Source organism: Lonchura striata, chromosome 9 (genome assembly GCF_046129695.1).
Source record: "Lonchura striata isolate bLonStr1 chromosome 9, bLonStr1.mat, whole genome shotgun sequence".
Classification (NCBI taxonomy): Eukaryota; Metazoa; Chordata; class Aves; order Passeriformes; family Estrildidae; genus Lonchura; species Lonchura striata.
In genome coordinates, this window is record NC_134611.1 from 9,905,263 (window position 1) to 9,927,529 (window position 22,267).

A 22,267-nucleotide genomic window follows, 5' to 3' on the forward strand; every position below is an offset into this window, starting at 1 on the left:
CCAAGCTTCCACCCAAACATACCAAGAATACCAATTTTAGAAATAGTATCTTTGCTTCCTCCCCAAATCCCTAATACTGCATCCCTCATGTTTCTCGATAAATCCATTAAGTTCTTCAGTATCTGCAAACTAGTCTTTAAAAGGGAGGGATTGAAAAAAAAAAATTAATGAGAAAGCAGTTAAAGACTAACCATTCCCTGCATTTGTGCTGTCACTTCTGTGAAGCTGCAGTGGCTGCTGTTGTGTGATGTGCTTCTCTTCTGCACCACTTCATTTGCTCAAGCACAAAACAGGGATCATTTAGTTAGTGAAATCTGGATCCCCAGAATAAAGACTACTCACTTTGTGAGCAAACCAGTATTGACTTCGAATAATATAAGCAGACTGATCTTCAGTGCTAGTCGAAAAATGCACTCAACTCACCTTCACCTAAGGGGCAGTCTGCTCAGCCCTCTGTAAATTCCTACTGTCCAGAGCTGCATGGGTTCTGATTCCAAGGAATCTCAGGAGGATCCTTCCTGGACCTTCCTCAGTAGAGACATTAATTCATCTCATATGTAGCACAGCTTTACTGTGCTTTTATGGCTTCCTCAATTCCTTCCTGCTAACAGAAGTACACTGGTCAATCAACCCACTGGTCACTAATTAAATCAGCTGTAAGACCTCCAGTGCTCATTTTGTACACACCAAATCCAAAACATTATTTGTGAAGATCCTGGCAGAAGGGAGCTCATAGCAACTCCTAGTTCCCATGGAAAGTTGACAAATATGAGCAAGTTATCAACATATTTCCACAGCAGTTCTAAATACATCCTTATAATTCCTGTGCACTCAAGTATTGCTATATAACAAAAGCTAAAAACAAAAAAATCCAAGGTCTGTATTGTGCATTAAATGTCCTTTTTATATTAACTCTTTCCACCCTACAAACATTCCCAGCTGTAAATTCACTTTGTCCTCCAGCTCTGCATGGGAAATCCATGCAGCCAGTGGTAACTGCCTGCACTGTAACCCCGGCATCCATCACACACAGGCATTTCTTTTCCATAGAGAAAACTGTGAAACAATTGCAGCTTTTCAGACTTCTCTCCTGCCTCAGAGAAACCAGCCAGACCCAGGTTTCCCAGTCATAAACTAGGAACTACACACGTGCACCAGCAGGCAGGGCAGGAAGGTCAGTGTTTGCTGTCTCACACATTTGCAGATTCTTTGATTTTCACTGATAGAGCTCTGACTCCCTCACAACCCAGGAGACATTTCAATTTCCTTTCTGCTCCATCTGCCTACTTTCCAATCACTGCTAAGTTATTTAACATGTCAGTAGCATTACCAGTATTTTTAATACAACAGCAGAGTTAACTAGTGAGCAAGTAAGCACAAGGGTTTCAGAAGTATGGTGGTTATCATGCTTCAACCCAAGGAAAGAAGAACTTAGTGTTCACCTTTATGAGGGGAGTTTTTATTTACCAACACTCCCCAAAACTATTTTTAGCAACCATGCATTTCCATCAGCATGTACAAATACTGTTTGTGTTATACCATGAATAAATGCAAAAGAAAAAGAGCTTTTCCCACAACAGCCTCAATAGGCTACTTTTAATTAAAATCAGTTTAATGATTGATAAGCTCTAGTATTTCCAGCAGCAAATCATAAGTGGTTGACTGTTTCCAGATACAGTGAAAAAACTGAAGATAATATAACTACATAAGCTAGCATAGTTAGTTGGTTTACTGGTTGTCAACGTAGGAAAAATTTGAGGGTTTAACATGTAAATTTAAGAGCAAAAACTAAATCAGTATTTTGTAGGAATCAAAGTTCAGCTATATAAACTGAGGGAATCATTGTTTCCAAGGCTTACTTTTAATCTCTCACAGAATTCCTTTTGACATACCTCCTACATCAGAATGAACAAGCAGGAATTTTCAGTATCTCATTAGTATTTAGAAAGGGGATGTCCCATGTATCAATTCTGTACAGTTGCTACTTGGAAAGGTTCTTCACTTGTGCCTCTTAAGCAAACAGACGAACACTGCAACTACCTGTGGCCTCATGTCCTTGCTTTGCTCCCTGGGCTCACAGAGGCAGCAGAAGACAATTCCATGTGGCTGAGCACACATTTGTGGAGATATCTCCTCCTTATGAACAGAACAAACCATATGCAGCTGATCAGCCATACAACAAACAAAAGTTTCTTTCAACACCACAGAGAAAATAGGAGTGAGTATAGGGAGTGTGAAATCCTAGAGCTCTAGCACGACCCTCCCTAGCCCCTGGTCTTCCTTGGTCACTGTCACCAAGAATGCAGTGCTGTCTCCAACAGCTGCTGCATCCACCTGCTTTCCTCAGCCAGTGCTGGTGGGAGAAGCAGACAACACACAGGGGGGAGCATTTCCTCTTTTTACTGTTATTTTATTTTGTAGTAAGATCCACATAGTATATAAAATATAACAAGAAAAACTGAACGAAGCCTAGAAAATGAACCGAGTTCAGCTGATGAACCACTACAGCTCAACTTCCGTGGGTTCACAAAGTCTCCAGAACTCATGGACTGTTTGCTTGTACTATTTCAGTTCTCTAGCATATGAGAGCCTACACCAAAAGCTGATATGTTCCAATTAAGCCATAGTTAAGTGACAGATGTAGAGAAAAAAAAAAGTGGCTTTTGTAAGCCACAGCTGCCCTTGACAGAGGTTACAATGATGTCTAACTATACTGTAATGCACATTACATCAAGAACCTTGAAAGAGCCTCTGAGAAAACAGCTTCACATTAAGCATTTTAAAGAAAGGTCATAAATACTGCACTGTACCAACAGTACCTCCCAATGTCCTCCTTATGCCCGAGGAGCATTTGTGTTTTGTAAGAAGCTACTATATAGATGACACCAAACCTAGAGGTAGGTTATAGGCCAAGGTTAAGTTACAGGCAAAAAAAAAAAAAAAAGAAAGAAAAAAAAGAAAAAAAAAAAAAAGTCCCTTTAGAGCTAGTCACTGCACAGACTGCCCAGCAGGAAGCAAGGCAAAGTGTCAACAACTCTTTCCTCCCACCCTGAACATTGTTCACACAGTGCATTTAGTTCCTAGTGCCCTAAGAATGAGAGTGGATCATCAGCTGCTAGTAAATGCAGTCATGCCAAGAGAACAGCTTGAAGTTATTCAAGCAAAAACCTGTTACTGTGCAAAACTGGTGCACTGGACTGTTACCAACCAGACCTCCAAGCTTAGAAGGAAGTGACCTGACAGTAGAGAACCAAGGTGTTTTTCTTTTGACTGGGAAATACTTTAGTAACCAACAGGAGAACATACTGCTAAGTCTACATGAAAGGAGTCAAATATCAGCTTCTATCAAAACTTTAGAAACAACAAAAAAAAAAAAATTAAGAAAAAAAATTGCTCACCACCCCTAAAACCTGGGATCAACACAAGGTTGATAAATACATGTACATTGAGAAACACACCTGCAAGTACAATAGTTACAGCAAATTAAGCCCAAGTTTTAATGGTGTAATGCCTTCAGGTCACAAAACGTGGACAAAACGTTAATCTTAACTCCCTCTGTGCACTATTTGGTGATAATCAAAGTAATGATGCTGAAGATTCATTTTATTTCTACTTCCAAAAGAAAAGGGTAAATGGTTAAATATGTGTTCTCCAATTTGTTCTCCACTATACGTACACCCACACACATACACACACCCCTCAAACTGCACTGACATTTCTTTTTGACCAAAAGAGTAGATCCTGGGAGTAAGTGCAAAATGCAAAATCAACTGACAGAAAATGCTGAACAAACAGCATCATAAAAATACAAAATATTTATATTACTGAACTATTAACAGATGATGTTCTCTGTTTCTTTAAAACTTTGGAACCACATAGCTGATTTCTTAAATCTAGTCCATGCCAGCTTCCAGAACTATTAATGTTTTAGTTAGCTTCATTCTTTGATGCTTCATCAAAATTTTCTACGAGATCTGAAAAAGATGAAGATATTTAATACAGTAATGGCCAGTAAGATTACCTTTGTAAATTTAATGAAAATGCATATAGTTACATGAAAGATTAAGTAGTACTTAATTACACTTAGGGAAACCATTTCTTTATGGACAGATTTCAAAGGGCTTTAGAAAATATTGGTTGTTTAAATGTATACAAAGAACTAGAAATGCAGAACAGTGAAAATTTTAACATTAAGTGATTAAGATCTGATTTTCAAAGATGCTCTACTAGCTGTAGTTGAGTTCTGAGCATCAGCATTCTTTAAAGAATGTCTGGCGTTTTAGAGAATTGAATTTTATGCAAGGTCACAAAGAAATAAACCAGTGCCAAGGCAGGAGGAACTGAATCTCTGATCCACATGTATGTTGTTATAGCTAACACACCATACCAAAGGATACAGTGCAATATGGTTATTGATAAAATAGTTATTTGCTGACAAATAAAGTACTTATATTTATTTTCAGACACTGACATAAGCCTTTTTTCTTCAGCTACAGAAATAAAAAATCCCACTCCAGACCCTGATATGAAAACAACCTGCCAATTATGCCATTTTGGAGTCCTAAACCTCTGTTTGTATATTTAGATACCTGATCAACCTCACTGAAACTATTTTAACCTAATTTCACTCAATAATTAAGGTAATTTCACAAGGTAATCCCTTCTTCAAAAGCTGGAATCCCAAGTTATATTTTAACACTGTCCTATATAAGAAGTCTGCCTTTGCAAGCAAGAAGTCTGATCACATCAAAAGCTACATATTTATCTATTAAGTGAATATAAAAGTGTTTATGTGCCCACCTGGAACATCATCATCTTCTTCATCAATATCTTCAGATTTTGGTGCTTTACTATCCAACACTATAAAAAGAAATTTGGTGCTGAGTTCTCATAATACAGAATCAGGGACACTCACACAATAAAATAAAAACCATATATATGAAAAAATCAAGCACTTCCCCAGTCCCCAATAGTGACAAACACACAAATGACCAGGTACTGAGAGATAACAGCATGACCAAAAGGTTCCCTTAGGGATATTCTGGCAGCAAAGCATTAGCGGAGCCATTTCCAGATGCTATGGAGTATTCATAGAGTTTGAAAGAGATCAAATGATACAGAAAACCCCTAGCATGACTCAAGCTTCCAAGTGAAGTTCCATGTTTTAATGCAACAATAATATGGCACCAACCAATATGACCAACGTATCGTATGATTCAAATATACTTATGATGATCCATCCCTCTAAATTTTAGAAGGTATTTATGCATTGCTAAAGAAAGACAAACCCTTTTAAACTCTGAACATGAATGTTGGAGAAATTAAAACTGATTTAAAAGGAATAAATGTTTGTTGAAAACATTAGAACAGGTGATGTATATTCCATTCCGAACAAAACTGCAACACATCCAACAACAGTCATTTTAATGGCCATAGCAGTCTAAACTGGAACTGTACCTAATCTTCATTTTTTAACTGTAAAATTACAGTAATACTTATACCACATACACCCCTCCACCCATGCTCCCAAAGTTTTAAAACTAATAGAAAATAAAGAATCATATGCATAACTGTGACTTGGTTTTTTTTTTTAGTTTTCCATTAAAACTATGATTTTTAACTAGGTTTTTTTTAAAGTATTGCTTGAATGCCAAAGTAAATTGTAGAGCAGAATAACATTTTTTTTTCCTTCTATAACTGCAATAGAAATATGTTTTTTATGAAGAAAGAAAACAGAATAGGTTCCCTGACAAAAAACTGGTTGAGTTTTTCCAAGTAAAAACATGAACTTGCTTTCCCCATAGCAGTCTGCCATATACAGTTGTACACCTTCTATCATAGCGTACCAGACTTATATATTTCTTTTAAATCAGGGCATGACTATGCAATCTTGAATCAACAAAGATAGAAAGGTTGTCCCCCACCCTCTACTTCCAAAACTGTGGCAAATAAAAGCACACACACACTTCTGACTTTTTAAGTCACATGCTTTTGTTAAATTTGGGTTAAAACTTTCAGTAGTTCACATGTCCTTTAAGTCAGCTATGAAATATTCCAAAAAGACCTACCTTGTCTTGGGAATTGTTCAGCTAACTTCCTGAGACTTGTTAAGCTGTCAGCACCAAGCTGGCTTAAGATGCCTGGAAGCATTTCTGTGATCGGTTTAGCTTCTGCATGACCAGTAATTGCAAAAGTGTTGGCAGAGAGGGAAGCTTGAACCTTGGGGTTGTTGAAGTGAATAACTGTTCCATCATCTTTTATCATGTTCACCTGTTTAAATATATTAATAACATTTACCTTACCTAAGTGTTGCAGCATCTTGTTACACAAGCATTGCAACTAAAATCTAGATTTGAAAAATCAAAAATTACAGAACTAGAACTCCTCCTAAAGGATAATACGATAAAAGCACCTGGAATTAACACCATCTAAATTCAAAGCTCCAACAGCAGCACCTTGCCACATCAGGTTAAGCCACTGCCTTTCACAGGTACCTGTGTCACCTACCAGGAAAACATTCCTGCTTCTTCCCAGCTGACAAGAGGCACAGGACTCACACTGGCTCAAGGCAGGGATGCACATGCAGCACTGGGGGATTATGTACCCACTGCACTAGAATAGACTTCCAATACCTTCCCAATAATTCCATGAGGGCTCTTAAGACTAAGGACACCACACAGTGATCCTGCTCTCCTCTTCTTCCCTGGTCTTCTGAATCACCAAGAGTTCTACCTTACAGTCAGTGTAGTGGCTGCTTTAGAAAGCTGAAAAGCTTTTTCTTCTGGGCATGGATAAACTATTATGCAAAAAATAATTGTCTGACCATAGGAAGAGACTTCTACCCATCCAACACAATAGTGGTATTAAACTTACATGAAAAAAATATTAAGCAATGTTTTTAAGTTACAGGGAGAAAAGAGGGATTCAGAACTAAAAACGACATCTAAAATACAAAAACATCTAAGTCCTCAATCCTTACACAGCAGCAGAGTTCCAAATACGTTTTGAACAGGAAATCCAGGTGTGCCGCTTTCCTGCAAAACTAAGCAATATCCTGTCCTTTGCCCATGGGGAAATGGTAAAAGCTTCAAGCACAGTTATCCTGTTACTTAAAAGCCTCTTTCAAAATGACACAAATGTGTTATTCATGCTTGACTCAACATTACTTTTGTATCTGCATGAAGCTTACCAAGGTCAACTTGCGTTCACTTGAATAAAACCTTCCACAATTATGTCTCTTGCTATCAAGGTAGAAACATTTTGCATCGTCTTCCTACACTGAGATATTTAAATTCCTTAATAACTGTCTGAATAAAGATCCTGTGCTCTGTGCACAAAAAAAACCCTGAACATACACTAAGAAGAACCATATCTTACTTTAGTTCATACAGCTCTGCATATTTGTATTAAGTTCAAGAAAACAGACACACTGAACTGTTTCTGTAACAGAGGTCTGAAAACTTACAGGCAAACCACACCAAATCTGCATTTGCCTTTGGAAGAGAGGAATGCACTTCTCCATGCACGTTGCAATCCTGCTTCAATTAATTAATCAGAGATCAAATACTGCACTTCTTTAACGAAGGAGTACAAGCACTGCAGCCACACTGAGCTCATGATGGAGAAAACTACTTCTCTTCCCATATATGAGGGTCACTCCCTATACTGTTATGGAAAACATGTTTTATTAATACATGTAAATGAGAGGCATTCAAGGAACACCTGAAACCTTCACATTCCCACTTACATTAACACAGAAGCTGCCTCTGTGGAGACTCTGCACTGCTGTAAAAAAACATTTCCTGTAACTACTACAAACAATTCCAGCAATTTTTCGCAGTAAAAGGTCCTAATTTTGATAATACAGACTCAAGTTCATAGTCAAGGTGTTTCTAAACCTTCCTTCATACTCTGCACCACACTTGCTCTAGATGTGCCTGCACAGTCCATGTACATTTACTGCTCTTTGCTTTAGAGCAAGTAATCAAATTCATAAAAGTCAAGAATGAAGAGAAGCTTTGTTCTGCAATAAATGCAAGACACACACACACACATACAGCACACAGCTTACTACCTCCACCACACATTGCCTGGCCAGCAGAACCTGCACCTTTCCTTCTCCAGGCACATACACATTAATGTCAATGAGGCAACAATCATCAAACAACATTACCTCTCAATAACCAGATCTCTATGCTTTTGCTTGGAAGATAAAACTGTTGTAAAAAGAAAGGCAAACCACACCACACCACCACCAAAACAGCAGATTGAATTTAACTTCAAACAGGAAACACTTATTTTTTCACTATACCTCTTCAATGCCAGCAATGTTATTTACAGCCAGTTTTTTGAGGGAACTCTGAAGTTTTTTGTCATCAGCTGTAGCTGTTCTGTGTACCACCTTCTTCTTTCTGCGAGCTGTTCCCTGGGAAGAATCGAGACAAAAGTCAGCTCTCCTCAAAATCTCACAAAGACTAATTGCAAAAGTCAGGGCACAGTCTGAGCAATATCTTTCAAGTTATGAGACATTTCTGTAGACAAAAACTATTCTCAACTTATTTCCCTTTACCTACAGCTTTGCCCACCATTCCCGATTTTAAGTTTTTTCTTAAGCATAAAGACCAAAGAAATAGTAAACAGCAGTACATTTTCCCTTCCACTCACCCAGCCTACAAAAATACTACTTATTATTGAGCAATACAGAACAAAGTTTCCCCAAGATACTTTTTCCAAAACAAAGCACAAATACAGTGATTAAAATAGTTCCACTTTGGCAACCAAGTCATTAACGCTTTCAGAGTGTTCCACAGACAGCAATTTTGGAATTCCTGCTTTGAAAACTTCTGTACAATCATTCCTACAAGGGGATGAGCACCCACACTGAACAAACAACATGCCCTTTTATCAGTCATATTAACCACCCATTAGCTCAGAGAAAAGAAACAGCTCAGTGCACAGCCAGTGCCTGAAGCAGGCACAAAGAAGAAAATCCCCAACAGGAAGACCATAAAGGCATAACTGGGACATCCAACAGGTGAGATTAGCTGGAGCTTTCACAGGTCACAACAAGTCATTGAATTAGAACAATGCTTACACACTGGAAACTGCTCATCCAGCCGTTGTGAACTGAAAGAAACTTGTGTTTCAGGTAGCTGCACTACAGGCCAGATCACACAAAACCTGTATTAGTCAAACCTGAGAATACTTTTTTTCTTCTCTTTCTATGAGTTTCAGTCCATGCTTTCAAAAGCATCTCTGGTGGTTTTCTTACCTTTCCTCCTATTCGGACCTGCGCTTGAAGCTTGGCCAGTTTTTCTTGGTTCATAGTGCTACGTCTAAAGAGCAAGAACAAGTTCAACTTAACAGTAATAACAAAAAGTCACAGTCCATGTTAAGAGCACTCTTACGATTGCAGCAGGTTTTTCAAACTTCTAGAACATCACCCAAAACAGTGTGTCAAACAAACACACAAAAACAGAGCTTTCAAATTATACCCCCTAAACTATCCATAGTGGTCCTGCAGCAGGAAGGACACACATTTAGCTGAAGCGTCTATGCCAAGATGAGGCAACTCTACAGGACGTTTCATTCTGCATCAGGCCAAGGTACTCATTTCCAAGATGCCAGTTTATTGCTGGAAGTATTTAACTGAATTACTGGCTCCAACCAGACCCAAACCAGCACAGAGAACTGGGTCTGGGAAAACACCATCTTTACGAGGGTCCAGGGACACAGTCACCACTAAACTACCTGGGATAGTATTCATGGAATTAATCTATTATACTTATGACTAATAAGCGAGATCCAAACTCTGTGAACTTCGTGTATGGACATATTTACTACATGAACTTCTGGCAGCTTTTCATCCAATACAGTGACCGCGAATTTTGTGCAGTGCTTCTCCCACGAGTCAGATGGGACCTTTAAAGGCTAAAAGCCCCGAAAATCCATAACGTGTGAAAAAAGGCCTCAAGCCTTCCACCAAAATGAATGCGTTTCGCTGCTCTGCCCCAGCGAGCCACCAGTGATCCCCAGAAATCCCCGCATGTGCTTTGTGCCGGGAACGAGCGGGGGCAGAGCGGGAGCGGGGCAGGGATCGGCGCACGGAGACCCTGCGGGGCGGCGGGGGAAGGGGCTCGGGGTGGCTCGCTGGGCAGCCCCACAGCACGGGAACACGGCTCATCCCTCAGGAGCCCGTGTAACCGCGGTCTCACGGCAGAGCCGCGGCCCCGCGAGCCAGGGCAGCCCCCGCACAAGGGGATCGCTCGCTCGGCCTCTCCCCGAGGAACGGCCCAGTACTGCCCAAGGGGACGGGACCGAGCTGCCGCGGCGCGCCGCCCGCCTCAGGACGGCGGGGACGCGGCGGCAGCGGGACGCGGCGGTCCCGGGACACGGAGACAGCGGGACGCGGGAAGAGCGGCCCCCTCACCTGAGCGCGGCGGAGCCCGCGGCCAACACGCGGCGAGAACAAGATGGCGGCCGAGGAAGGAAAGAGAGGCGCACAGAGAAAGGAAGCGCCGCGCCACGTGACGGCGCCAGCCCGCCCGCAGATGGGCGGGCCCGCCCACCTCATTTACATAGAGGCGGCCGTGTGGCGAGCAAGGGCTCCTGGGAGTTGTAGTCTCCAGGGAGCGGCAGTCACCCGCGCCTCGGGGCAGGGAGCGGTGCCCTGTGACCCAAACTGGGACGCGGCGCTTCCAAACGCGTCACCACTCGCTCTGTCCCTCTCAGGGAAGCCTCCCTCACACGCTGCGCTTGCGGTCGGATTTGCTTTCCCGACAGCCAGGCAACTCCAGAGAGCAGCGCGACAAAAGCGTTTATTTGTGAAAGAGAAAATAAACCCGGAAACACTCCCCTCCCACCGCTGCCTGCTCCCGTCGGGATAACGCTGGGGTTTGCCCAGGGGGAGTAACCAGGACTCGGGGCCCCGGTGCGATGACTCCTACCCCGTAAGGAGCTGAGCCCATGCCGAGCCCCCCACACCGCTCCCGCGGCTGCCTCCCCCAGCACCGGGGGCCGGGCCGTCGGAGCGGCGCACCGCCCACATCCGCCACACATCACTTCCCGGGCTTTAAAAACGGGGAAAGAGGAAAAAAAAAAAAAAAAAAAAAAAAAAGAGGAGAAAAAAAAAAAAAAAAAAAAAAGTCTAGCTAAGCGGGTCCTGTCCTGTCCGGAGGTTCGGGGCCGTGCCGCCGCTTTCCGCGCAGACACCATGAAGGCTCAGCCCGCGGCAGCCTCCGTCCTCTGCCTGTGCCTGGTGCTGGCGGCCTGCGCCGCCTCCGCCGCGGGAGGGCTCGGAAAGGGTCAGACAAACGCTTTCTTCGGCTTCCCCCAATTCCTGTCCCCACTCGCGGCCACCGGGCGGGGGCACGGCACGTTCCCCTCAGCCCGCGGGGCCGCCGGGCGGGAGCAAAGGGCGCAGCTTCGGGCTGTGGAGGCGCGGGGGGCTTCGCGGGGTCTCCGCCGTTGCGGTCGGGTTCTGGCCGAAGCCTTTCTGAGGGCTCTGGGGAGCAGCCCCGCCGTGCCCCTGCCTGCCCCGAGCCCCGCCGGGCTCCTGGCAGGCGTGAATGGCCCTTCCCTCCGCCCGCGGCTCCCCTTGCCCTTCGTGCCCGCTTCTCACCTCGCTCCTGGCTTGCCCGGGCTCCTTGCCTAATTACCGTGTCTAATAGCCCGGTTCATCCGGGGCCTGGGCTTCTCCCCGAGTGGTGGCTCTGCCGTAGAGGTAAATCTCCTCCTCAAGGCTGGTTGTAACCAATTTGATCAATGACAGCAAAGCTGTGGTGTGGATCCCAGCCAGCCATTCACCCTTTAATTCCCCAAATGACTTTCATTCAAAAGATGCACTCTGTAATGTGTTGGGCAATGCTTTTAAAAACACACTGTAGTTCACCACGTAGTGGGGTTTGTTTTAAATACAGAAAAGCTTTTGAAAAGTGTTTCCCAGCTAGAACAATAGAAGGTTTTTCCTATTTTAACATTTTGGCCTTCGACTGAAATAGCTGACATGTCAATATTCTGGGTAAACGTGACTTGTGCTATTCCATCTGGGTTTTTGCTCTGGGATGTTGAGCTCGTACAAATGTAGTCCTGTGTCGGGGGCTGCCTCAGCACTTGCTGTGTGGGTGTGAGGGGACAGGGATGAGGCATCTCCACATCTCTTTGATGTGTTGCATCACTTAGGTTCACAGTTGCTTGTATCAGCAGAGATCAAACACTGTGCCTGTGTCCACACCTCCTGGATGCTGAACAGAGGCGGCCCAAAGATTTGCTGGCACTGTTTTGGGCTTTCTCCAGATTCTTTGCCCTAGTTGTGTACTGGAGAAAATGTCCACTTTCCCCTATGTCTGCACTGGGCAGTCTGTGGCTCCTGATCTCTCTGCAGCTCCCAAAATCTCCCCTAGGCACCTCGGGCATGGTGGGTTCCTGACTAATCTGAAACTTACGGATGGGAAGGGGCAAACCAAGGCTCATGTTTGGCCATCCAGCACAGTAATTGTTAATTACTGGAACCAAGACCGCTGAGGAGGTGTTCCAAGAGAGTTCCTCTTTGTACAGTTCCTGGATCTCCTTCATCTAAGCTTCCCAGGTGGCATTTGGCTATGTGCTCTGTTGGCTACTAAAAAAGCCCAACCCTGGCAGTCACTGCTTTACAGCTGTTAAACATACCCTGACTCACTCTTAAGTTAATTGACATAACAAGACTTGTTATCTGGATGTCAGATAAAACGTTTCCTGCATCGTTCAGTCACTATAACACTCAGAAATCTGTATAATGGTGTTCTTTCTTGCTCTTCCATGCTATTATCATCAGCAGGAATACTTAGCATAATAGCTTTAGAGCAATTAGTGATCATATGTTCGCCTTGAAATTTTTAATTTTCAGTTTAGTTCACCTTCAGTGGGATTTAGGAAGCCAAATGCTGAGATGTTTAATTTGTCACTCATCAGATAATAAATGTTCACAGAATGAAAAAGAACGGAGAATAATCAGAAGGCACTTCAATTTTAATATCTGTTTGGGGGATTTTAGTGTCATTGACATACATATATAGAAATATTCATGAGCATGGTATGTTTTTGCTAATTAATTTCAGTGGGATTCCTCATACAACTGTGTGGGCTTTAAGTATTTGCAGAAGTCTTTCCAGAAGTGGGGCTATAGTTGTCTTTAAAAAAAGAATATAAAATGAGTTGAAAATACTCGAGTGTTGGGCTGTTTTCCTCTATTAGCTGACATGTTAAATTATGCAGCATTTATAAACTCCTCTCTCTGGCAGGTTTTGGAGATCATATTCATTGGAGAACACTAGAAGATGGGAAGAAAGAGGCAGCAGCCAGGTATGTTTGTTGGTTTTAAATACAGAAATTTCTCTTCAGAAGCATTCACAATGGTTCTATTTCAGGCGTAAATTTAACCACAGAAAATAGTCTCTTTTAACAGAACTGAGGGTGATTTAGGAAACTCTTCAGATCCCTACAGGTTACTGGAGAGAAAATACAGAATTTTGTTAAGTTTGCTAAGGCACCAGCTAGGTATAATCACTGCAGTCTAATTAAATAATTGAAGCCCTAGCATGTCCTTGAAACAAGAAAATATTTATCACAGTAAAGAAAGATATGGTTCTCCAACACACAAATGCAAGTGTAAGTGGTGCTCAATGCCCTTAAAATCAGCAGTGCTAAGAGCTTCCCTAAAATTCCTTGTGCCTGTATAGATGAGGTCTCAGCATGAGGTATTTTGTTTCCATCTGCAGCAAAAACCTGGAAGTTTCAAGCTGTAGTGAACTGACAGAACCTGGTTTGGGCTAAGCCTAAATTCTAAAAAGAACAATGACAATGAAAAATGACATCTTGACTTTTTTCTTTCTCAGAGTTTCTTCTGCTTCTTGTTGAAATCCAAGAAGGAGAATGGCATGCTTATAAATTCTACTCGCATTTAAACTTTATAACCTAGATCTGACAATGCTGACATGAGCAGAATTTGCTCATGCCTTCCAGGTTTGCTGTTTAATTTAGCTCTGCTCTCAAACTGATCCATTTGGCAAGTTCTGCACTCCAGTGCAGACACTGAATTAACCCAGATGGTACACTTCAGAAGTCTTACAAGTTTTTCTAACTTGATACTTTAGCATTTTTGAAAAAAAAAACCCCACCAAAAATAGATTATTTCAGTTTTTACAGTTATAATTGTAGCAGCAGCAGAGGAAGGTTTAAAATGAGACAGAAGAGGGTGGGAGGGATGGCAAAGTCTGAACTCTCAGGTTTAGGTGGGATTAGTGTTCCTGCTCAAAAAGACCCTGCAGCAAGGGATGGGGTTGGGTGTGAGCCACACTCTCACTGCTGATGCACAGGTCTGCTCGCTGATTTGAGCGCGGCAGCATTTGAATGTTATTGAATTGAAGGATTGGGAGAAAACTATTAGTTGCAAAGAAAATATAAACGTAAAAAGTGCAATTTTTTTCCTATGTCTGACCATAAATCAGGAAATGAAAAATTACACAAAATTATCTGGGATGCATCAAGTGAGATGCACGACAGCCGGTGGTCTAGGAAGTTCCAAACCTTCCATTTCATTTCTGTAAAATCTAGAATGTCATGGGATGCTGGGGACTTCTCAGTTTTAAGTTTCTTGCGGCCGAGGGCGCGGTCCCTTCGTTCTACCAACCGCTGTGACGGCGTTTTTACGCGGGACGCCTCGCAGGGCGGTGCCGCGGTGCCAGGGCCGTGCTGGGGCGGGGAGGAGGAGCGCGGGGCGGGCCGCTCCGGGCAGCGTGAGCGGCGGAAGCAGTCGCTCCACGTCCGGGTCCGCTGCCGCTGGCGGGGCGATGCCGCTGGTGGTGCTGTGCGGGCGGCCCGGCAGCGGCAAGAGCCGGCGGGCGGCCGAGCTGCGGGAGGCGCTGGGCGGCCCGGAGCGGGCGGCGCACGTCGTGGCCGAGGCTGAGGGCGGCCGGGCGGCGCTGCGGGCCGAGGTGGAGCGGCGGCTGAGCCGGCGGGACGTGGTGATCGTGGACGCGGGCAACGAGCTGCGGAGCATCCGCTACGAGCTGTACTGCGCGGCGCGGCAGGCGGGCACGGCGCGCTGCCTCCTGCACTGCGCCGGCGGCGCGGGCGGCCCCGACGAGCCGCCCTTCGAGGAGCCCGACCCGAGCTGCCGCTGGGACCGGCCGCTGTTCACGGTGAGCGGGGAGGAGCCGCTGCCGCTGGGCGCCATCCGCGCCGCGCTGTTCGAGAGCGCCCCGCCGCCGCCGCACCGCTCCACCCGCACGCAGCCGCTGCAGTCCTGCGGCTTCCTGCACCAGCTGGACCGCGTCACCCAGGACGTGCTGGCCGCCGTGCTGGCCGCGCAGAGGAGCGGGGCACAGCCCGGGGAGACCATCCGCGTCCCCGGCGTGGCCGAGGGACTGGTGCTGAGCCGGCCCGTGAGCGTGGCCGAGCTGAGCCGGCTGCGGAGGCAGTTCATCAGCTACACCAAGATGCAGCCCAGCGATGAAAACCTGCCCCAGCTGGCCAGTATGTTCCTGCAGTACCTGAGCCGCAGCATCCAGTGAAGTGTGTCACCTGTGCCACCCAGCAGTGGCGGTGGTCTGGCCCCGAAGTACTTGCCGCGGGAGGAATGTGGCTGCAGGCACAGACCCTGCAGAGCCCGGGTCCCACCTGTCCGGATCGGATCACTTGGCAGCAGCAGCTCTGAGAAGATGGGCGCCGTGTCCCTGCAGCAGCCGACCCAGCTGCATTGCTGGGGGGTCTCCGGGGAAACAGTTCCTCACCCCTGCCTTCTCCCCACTGGCATCTTGCAAAAAGGATTGCTACTGGTGCATCCCCAAGCAAGGAAAGTCTCCTGTGGAGATGCAAACCCCAATAATCAAATAGTGTGATGTGAAGGTGTAAAAGGTGATGACTGTAGGGAAGACTTTTCCCTCTAAGTTGGCATGTGTATGCCTGGAATAAGAAGATTGCTTTTCAAGAGCTGCTACCAGATAATGTCAAACTGCGGACTAGACTTCAGGTCCAGAACTGGAACAGTCTTTTTTTAGGATGTGACTGTTTCAAAAAATCTGACTGACCCAAGAGAGATTTTCAAATCCACACTGCAAAAGGGTGCTGGCTTAACAGACTCAAACTTCTCTGTTTCAGATCTAATAATAAAATCTGTGCCTTAAATGGAATAAAGTCTTAATTTACCTGCAGGATTATTTTACTGAAATTACTTGGCCATGTCTTTTTTCTTCAAGGTCATTATGCTCCCTTAAAACCATCATTTTACACCCTTAAAAACATAAATTGCTTAAGAATGAGTGCTGTTGTAGGAAAAAATGAGCTAAAATGACAGAAATAAATGTATTTATTTCTATTCTGTGTGAAACTCATAAGTTTGTACTGGCTGTGATGGGTAGCTAGGTTTCCAGTAATTTTGGGTACAGCTTATATAAACTTCTCACTCTCTGGTGGATGCGTCTTTCATCATTCTAATAAATGGTGGCACTTGTTTTTAATTGTACACGTAGTGATCACTTGCATGAAACAGTTAAACAGGGCAGGAAGGGAGGGTTACTTCAGTTACAATGTCTGTCTGGCATACCAGCTGCTAAGGGGCTTTATGCACTGCAGAACTACAAAAATGTTTTTATATAAATAAGTTTATCTTACCAGTCAAAGTAAAGAGAACAAAGCTGAGAAAACATATCAGTTATCTCAAACCACTGTGAGTTCTCACTGTCTAAGAGTTGGTATCTCAAGGAAGTGAGCACTTTCATTTAAAATCTGCTTTTAAAATTTCTCTTCAAAAAGTGTGTGGCAGTATCAACCACCAGACCATTGAACTCTTTCAACAAGAATCACTGATTCTTGATGATTAGAACAATCTTAAATCCAGTTTAAATTAGCCTCTCCTCAAGAAATAAGCAAAATTATTTTGGACTCTATAGAAACAAGGAAAAGAAGTCAGGGAGAGGGCACTGAGGTGATGCAAGCTTTACTATGGAAATGTGTATTCTTGCTCCTTACTGCGAGCAGATATAAAATTGATGACATGTCCATTAATTATAGATTGCAAATTTGTGTTTGAACAATTCTAAATGTTAATGGCTTCATTTCCACCCTTTCCTCATTCTAAAGTTCATTACTTAACACTCTTAACTAGAGATTTCCTTTCATGTCTATTTACACCTAAAGAAAAACTCATACATCAGTTCTGCTAGTAATTAATGTTGTTGTGTGCAAAGGTGTTAATAATTCATGTGTATGAAAATTTGACTTTATTTTTATCCCCTAACATGGTGCAGAGATTGCAGTTGGAGAAAGTTTACAGTTTGCTTTGCTTGGCATATCCTGAAAGAAGTATCCATATAGGATGTTCTCTCCAGATTCCTTCCTCTCCTCCACCTAATTTTAGGGCTGTTCTTACTGTTCTGGAAGCCATATCATTATTATATGGAAACTTAACCTCTGGGTAGCATAGTTAGTAAATGTAAAATAAATTATTTGGAAAGAGTGAAAACAAAAACAACTTGGGTCCTTCTGTGTTGCACTTTATTTAGGCTGCAGTTCCTCACAGACCCCCTCTTCTTCTTAGCCCTGGCACTGGACACATCCATCACAATTAGTTTCAGCATACAAATGTGTAGGAAGCCATGCAGGCAGTCAAAGGGTTTGCTGGGTTTTTGGGTTTGCTGGTTGCTCAGTGGAGGGCCTTAGTCACAGGAGGTGACTGAGATGTGGGCTGTAATGGGGAGAGGTCATCCACTGGATTGACTTAAGCAGCCATGAAAATCCATCCTGAGATCTCTCAAGCAGCTGCTGTCATTAACCATTTTCAGTAATCCAGGGAAAAAAAGGCATGACCAGTTGTGTATCTGAGAAGTCTAAATTAAGAAGAGAAAGTCTCCTCCTCTACACGAGCAGTAATTGGCTGGCAGCTATAATAAATTAGTTTATCACATGTTTTAAAATTAGGAAAACCTTTTGCAAGACAATCTTACAGCACCCCATAATCTCTTTACATCTGATTTATTTCCCATTACATTTTGCCTTTGAGGAAGCCTTGACTGTTAAACTGTACATGTAATAGAATTTCTTTGACAATTTTCTTTCTTATTTTTGGTAGTGGTTTGCCTCTTATGGTGATCATCCACAAGTCCTGGTGTGGAGCTTGCAAAGGTAAGTGCATTGAATACTAGAGCTTGCTGAAATTTCTGATGAGCCTTTGTACAGAAATCATGTAGCCATGAGAAATGTGAATTTTGCATCCATATGTAACTAATGGTATTTGTATTTCATTGAGTGGCATTGTCATAGCAAACAAACAAGCTAGGTGTATGGCTAAGCCTTAAAGGATGAGGTAGTTGAGTGGGAGTGGTGGTTTACAGCAGGATTTCTTTTCTGTTGTACTGGATCAAACATAGCCGCCTATGTTTGTTGGGCAGGCATCAGCCCATGGCTGCCAGGCAGGAATTGCTTCAGTTACCTCCTGTTCTGAGCCTGGCTGGAAGGGTTGGATACATATATTCTGTTTACTCACTGCTTATTGAAAAGTGCTACTTCTCCAGAGGGAGGGATTAAGTGGAGATTTTGATACTGACCTGAAAATCTGAAATATTTTCCGCAGCTTTTACATACCTCTTGTTTTTATTTTTTTCTTTAGCTTTAAAACCGAAGTTTGCTGAATCTAAGGAGATCTCTGAACTTGCCCATAATTTTGTTATGGTGAACCTTGAGGTAGGCTGCCTTCTGTTCTGCATCCAGGTTCTGCCTAGTAATGAAGCATTTGGACTCTGACTCAACTGGTTGCATCCTGTTTTGTGTACATCCTAAATCCTGCACTCCTAAATAGGCATTCAGGATTGATTGATAGAGCTCATTGTTTTAAAAATACTTTTTTTCAGTCTGGTTATTTTAATTGTGTTTATAAACCTGGCTCTCTGTCATTGTCTCTTTAACAGTTTGTACCTTGTGTGATTCAGTTTCCACAAGAAAGGAATTTATGTTCATTCTCTCAGTACATAGCAAATATTTCTGTACCAGAGTGGGGTGGGTAATGCAAATTGACAGTCCAGAAAAAAATATTGTTTTCACAAATGATACTTATGTAGGTAAAAATAGCTTTCTTCCCTTGCAGTTACTTAGCATCTCTTCAAGATGTAAAATGCTCAGGGTAGAAGGAACCTGAAGGCAGTAACTTGTTTCTGTAAAAGGTACCATGTGTTGTTAGATGTCTTGCTAATTATCTTTCCTCTCTCCTGCCTTGTTGTGGAAGGATGATGAAGAGCCAAAGGATGAAGCCTTTAGTCCTGATGGAGGTTACATCCCCAGAATCCTTTTCATGGGTAAGATATCCACAGCTGTTGTGTCCATTAATAGCACTGGGTTCTTACTGTTTCCGTCTAAATTTCCTGTTTAATTTCTTATTTCACAGACCCCAGTGGAAAAGTCCATCCAGAAATCATAAATGAGAGGGGAAACCCCAGCTACAAGTATTTCTATACCAATGCTGATCAAGGTATGTGCTGAGTTGTTTGAAATTCATTTTTAGTGAGATGAAGCTTTGGCAGTGGAGAGAAGTGATGTTACTTTAAAGTGTAACTGGGATAGGTTAGATACAGTTTGAGTGAGTAATTCTCTAATGCCTCAGGAACCATATTCAGAATCATGATTCACCTTAATACCTACTAAAAGTCTCTAGGACCTGCTTTTGTCTCCAGTTCTGGCATGGGAAATCATGGAATTTGCATGATCCAGCCACACATAGTTGGGATAAGGGTGCAGGATTGGTTTTTTTTCTTAGAGATTGATCTGTACATTCTGTAACTGTGCTGTTTTAAAACACTTTCATTACCAGTTCACTTTGATGTTTTCACCCTGAGATTAATGGTTGGTATCTCTCTGTGTAATCTTTCAGTTGTCCAAGGGATGAAGGAGGCCCAGGAGAAGCTGACAGGTGATGCTTTCAAACAAAAACACCTGGGAGATGAACTATAATGAATACACTGAATGATACCTTTTCATGGCTTCAAAACTAAGAGGAAATGATTAAACAGACCAGGAATGTAGATGCACTGAAGGGACATAATTCCCCTGTCAGCAATGTTAGGTTAAAAACCCTGTTTGGAGTTCACACATACACAACAGTTACAATTTTTTCTCTGCCTGGCAGTTTGAACTGTGGTGGTTCTTTGCAACTGGGTAATGTGCAAACACATCTCTGTGTGTTTGAACAACCTCTAATATTTGGTGTTAAAAGGGAGGTGTGTAGGGAACACAATGTGATGGGAAAAACTAGAAGTAGCCATCATTTTGACAATAATCAGGGTTGAATCTCTCTTTTCTCACTGGTATTATGTGATGCCATAGGTTTTACTGGGCATTCCCATCACTGGGGCATGTTCCTGGGCCAGTTGTTTTCTAGATATCCAAAACCATGAATTCTGCAACTACACCAAGTAGAATACATTTCATGAATGTCCAAGTAGCATGTGAATTATCAGCTCTGCAAATGTATTTTTGTGTAAAACTGTGTGATTCATCTTTATTTGCCTTTGGGCAGAAATTCGACTTTTTCCTTATGCACTCACCTTTTGATTGTTCCATCAAGTGAGGGTGGGTTATGTTGAAGCTTTATGGGGTTTCCCCTTTTATTCTTTGAATGTTTTTGGCTAATGCCTTGCCATCACATTGTACTGTATTTTTGTACCAGGGTGAAAAAAATTAAACCTTTTTAAACATAAGTATGCAGAGAGTGTTTTGTGGTTAAGGGCGTAGCTTTATATTCTTAAGCATGGGGGGATATGTTTTTGTTTGTGGTGCTGTTATTATTAATGTTGACTGTCACAGATGAAGGTTGCTCCTTTTTATAATTAAAATACATAATTTGTCTTTCCATTCTTACACTACCTACACTGTTGAAGGCAATGTGTTTATTTACTGGAACTGAAGAGAAGAATAGAGAGGAGTAAAATCACCTCTCTTGACCTGCTGGTGACACTTTTTCTAATGCAGCCCAGCATGCAGTGGGCTTCTTTGTCCCATGGGTGCATTGCTGACCCATGGTCAGCTTGTTCTCCACCTGGATTCCCATGTTCTGCTGTGCAGCAAAATGGATTTCCAGACTGTACTGATGCACAGGTTCTTCCTCCCCAGTTCAGGGACTTTGGACTTCCCTTTCTTGAACCTCCTGACAACCCTCTCTACCCATTTCTCCAGCCTGTTGAAGTCCTCAGTGGCAGCACAACCACTGTTACATGGGTATCAGCCTCTCTCTCTGGCTTTGTATCATCTGCCAGTTTCCTCAGAGTTAGGTGTTAAAAAGTACCAAGGGTACTCCACTAATGATGAGCCCCCTTCAGGCCAGCTGTCCTGCCAGTTTTCCATCCATTTCACTGCTCTTTTATTTAGGTTGCACTTCCTCAGTTTGTCTATGGGGATGCTTTGGGAGACAGTGTTGAAAGCTATAGTAAAGCCAAACACCACCTGGTGCTCTCCCCTCAGCCACCAAATTAGTCATCTCTATCAAAAAATCTTATCCAAAAGACAATTGCCATAACTTCCCATAGCAAACAAGGATATAATTTTCTACAGATACTAATTGAGGAGACATCTGAGGACACTAGGTAGGGAAAATTGTACTGAATAAATTTTTACTGTTCAGCAGCATTAGGAATTCCACTTTCCAGACCAATCTGTCGAAGAAATTTTAGGCACCAAAACTCAACTGGGTAGTAAAAGCCAAGGACTCAGTGGAATTAATGGGATTATTGCACATTGCAATTACCCTGCTCAGCTGCTAATAGTTACTCTACAGGCTTTATCCTTTGCCTCTCTTGCAAATTGTCTAGTAAATTAACAGTGGAATTGAACTCAGCAGCTACTCTCAAGTCATATCAACCTCAAAGAAAATCTGTATAAGCCTTAAAAAAGGATTTGTGTTGCCCAAAATATTCCCTTTTTCCCCCAGCTTTATCTGTTGCGCAAATAAAAATGTTCCTATCTGATGCTCATTTTATTTAGAGCTCTAGATTGACATAACTAAAAAAATCATCGCTATGGCTTTTTTACTTGCCAGCAGGGGGAGGACTTTGCGTGTTCATCTGTGATAGGATTTAACAAATCATAATTAAAAAGCAATCTCTGATGCAAATTAGCAGGGTGCACCTCTGTGGGTTTCCATGCATGATTTTGCAGCAGCTCTACCCTGGTCTTCTCTCTGCAGTGAAGTTGTAGCCTGTGGGATGTACATGAAATGTCCCTTTCTTTGCAAAATGCTCTGATGCCTGGA

The 22,267-nt window shown here is 43.1% G+C and overlaps 3 protein-coding genes across 4 annotated transcripts; 2 read left to right on the forward strand and 1 right to left on the reverse strand.

The window, feature by feature from the left end:
* Positions 1-1,566: 1,566 nt before the first annotated feature.
* Positions 1,567-11,739, reverse strand: BTF3L4 (basic transcription factor 3 like 4). Of its 2 annotated transcripts, none has more exons than XM_021529444.3 (6): positions 11,621-11,739; positions 9,272-9,335; positions 8,312-8,425; positions 6,069-6,270; positions 4,801-4,860; positions 1,567-3,974 (listed from the first exon to the last, which is right to left on the reverse strand). In XM_021529444.3, exons 2-6 carry the CDS (start codon positions 9,323-9,325, stop codon positions 3,928-3,930), a joined length of 477 nt encoding a protein of 158 aa, XP_021385119.1. In that variant the 5' UTR covers positions 9,326-9,335; positions 11,621-11,739; the 3' UTR covers positions 1,567-3,927. The 2 variants fall into 2 exon arrangements, with proteins under 2 accessions (XP_021385119.1, XP_031361419.1); XM_031505559.2 differs by lacking the exon at positions 11,621-11,739 and adding an exon at positions 10,430-10,546.
* On the forward strand, positions 10,822-20,720 carry TXNDC12 (thioredoxin domain containing 12). Its single transcript, XM_021529421.2, has 7 exons — positions 10,822-11,303; positions 13,278-13,338; positions 18,104-18,156; positions 18,641-18,714; positions 19,253-19,322; positions 19,412-19,495; positions 19,895-20,720. Exons 1-7 carry the CDS (start codon positions 11,213-11,215, stop codon positions 19,972-19,974), a joined length of 513 nt encoding a protein of 170 aa, XP_021385096.1. The 5' UTR covers positions 10,822-11,212; the 3' UTR covers positions 19,975-20,720.
* On the forward strand, positions 14,826-16,204 carry KTI12 (KTI12 chromatin associated homolog). The gene has a single exon (XM_021529410.3). It carries the CDS (start codon positions 14,826-14,828, stop codon positions 15,546-15,548), a length of 723 nt encoding a protein of 240 aa, XP_021385085.3. The 3' UTR covers positions 15,549-16,204.
* Positions 20,721-22,267: the final 1,547 nt, after the last annotated feature.

What these genes read in the sequence shown, in the direction of transcription:
- BTF3L4 (XM_021529444.3), bottom strand. Translation starts at nt 9,325, where the DNA reads ATGAACCAAGAAAAACTGGCCAAGCTTCAAGCGCAGGTCCGAATAGGA. An exon ending in AGGTCCGAATAGGAGGAAAG is followed by an intron (nt 8,426 to 9,271) that starts GTAAGAAAACCA and finishes GATTCTTCCCAG; the next exon opens with GGAACAGCTCGCAGAAAGAA. An exon ending in AGAAGATGATGATGTTCCAG is followed by an intron (nt 3,975 to 4,800) that starts GTGGGCACATAA and finishes CATCTTTTTCAG; the next exon opens with ATCTCGTAGAAAATTTTGAT.
- TXNDC12 (XM_021529421.2), top strand. Translation starts at nt 11,213, where the DNA reads ATGAAGGCTCAGCCCGCGGCAGCCTCCGTCCTCTGCCTGTGCCTGGTG. An exon ending in AAGAAAGAGGCAGCAGCCAG is followed by an intron (nt 13,339 to 18,103) that starts GTATGTTTGTTG and finishes TATTTTTGGTAG; the next exon opens with TGGTTTGCCTCTTATGGTGA. An exon ending in CTATACCAATGCTGATCAAG is followed by an intron (nt 19,496 to 19,894) that starts GTATGTGCTGAG and finishes GTAATCTTTCAG; the next exon opens with TTGTCCAAGGGATGAAGGAG.
- KTI12 (XM_021529410.3), top strand. Translation starts at nt 14,826, where the DNA reads ATGCCGCTGGTGGTGCTGTGCGGGCGGCCCGGCAGCGGCAAGAGCCGG.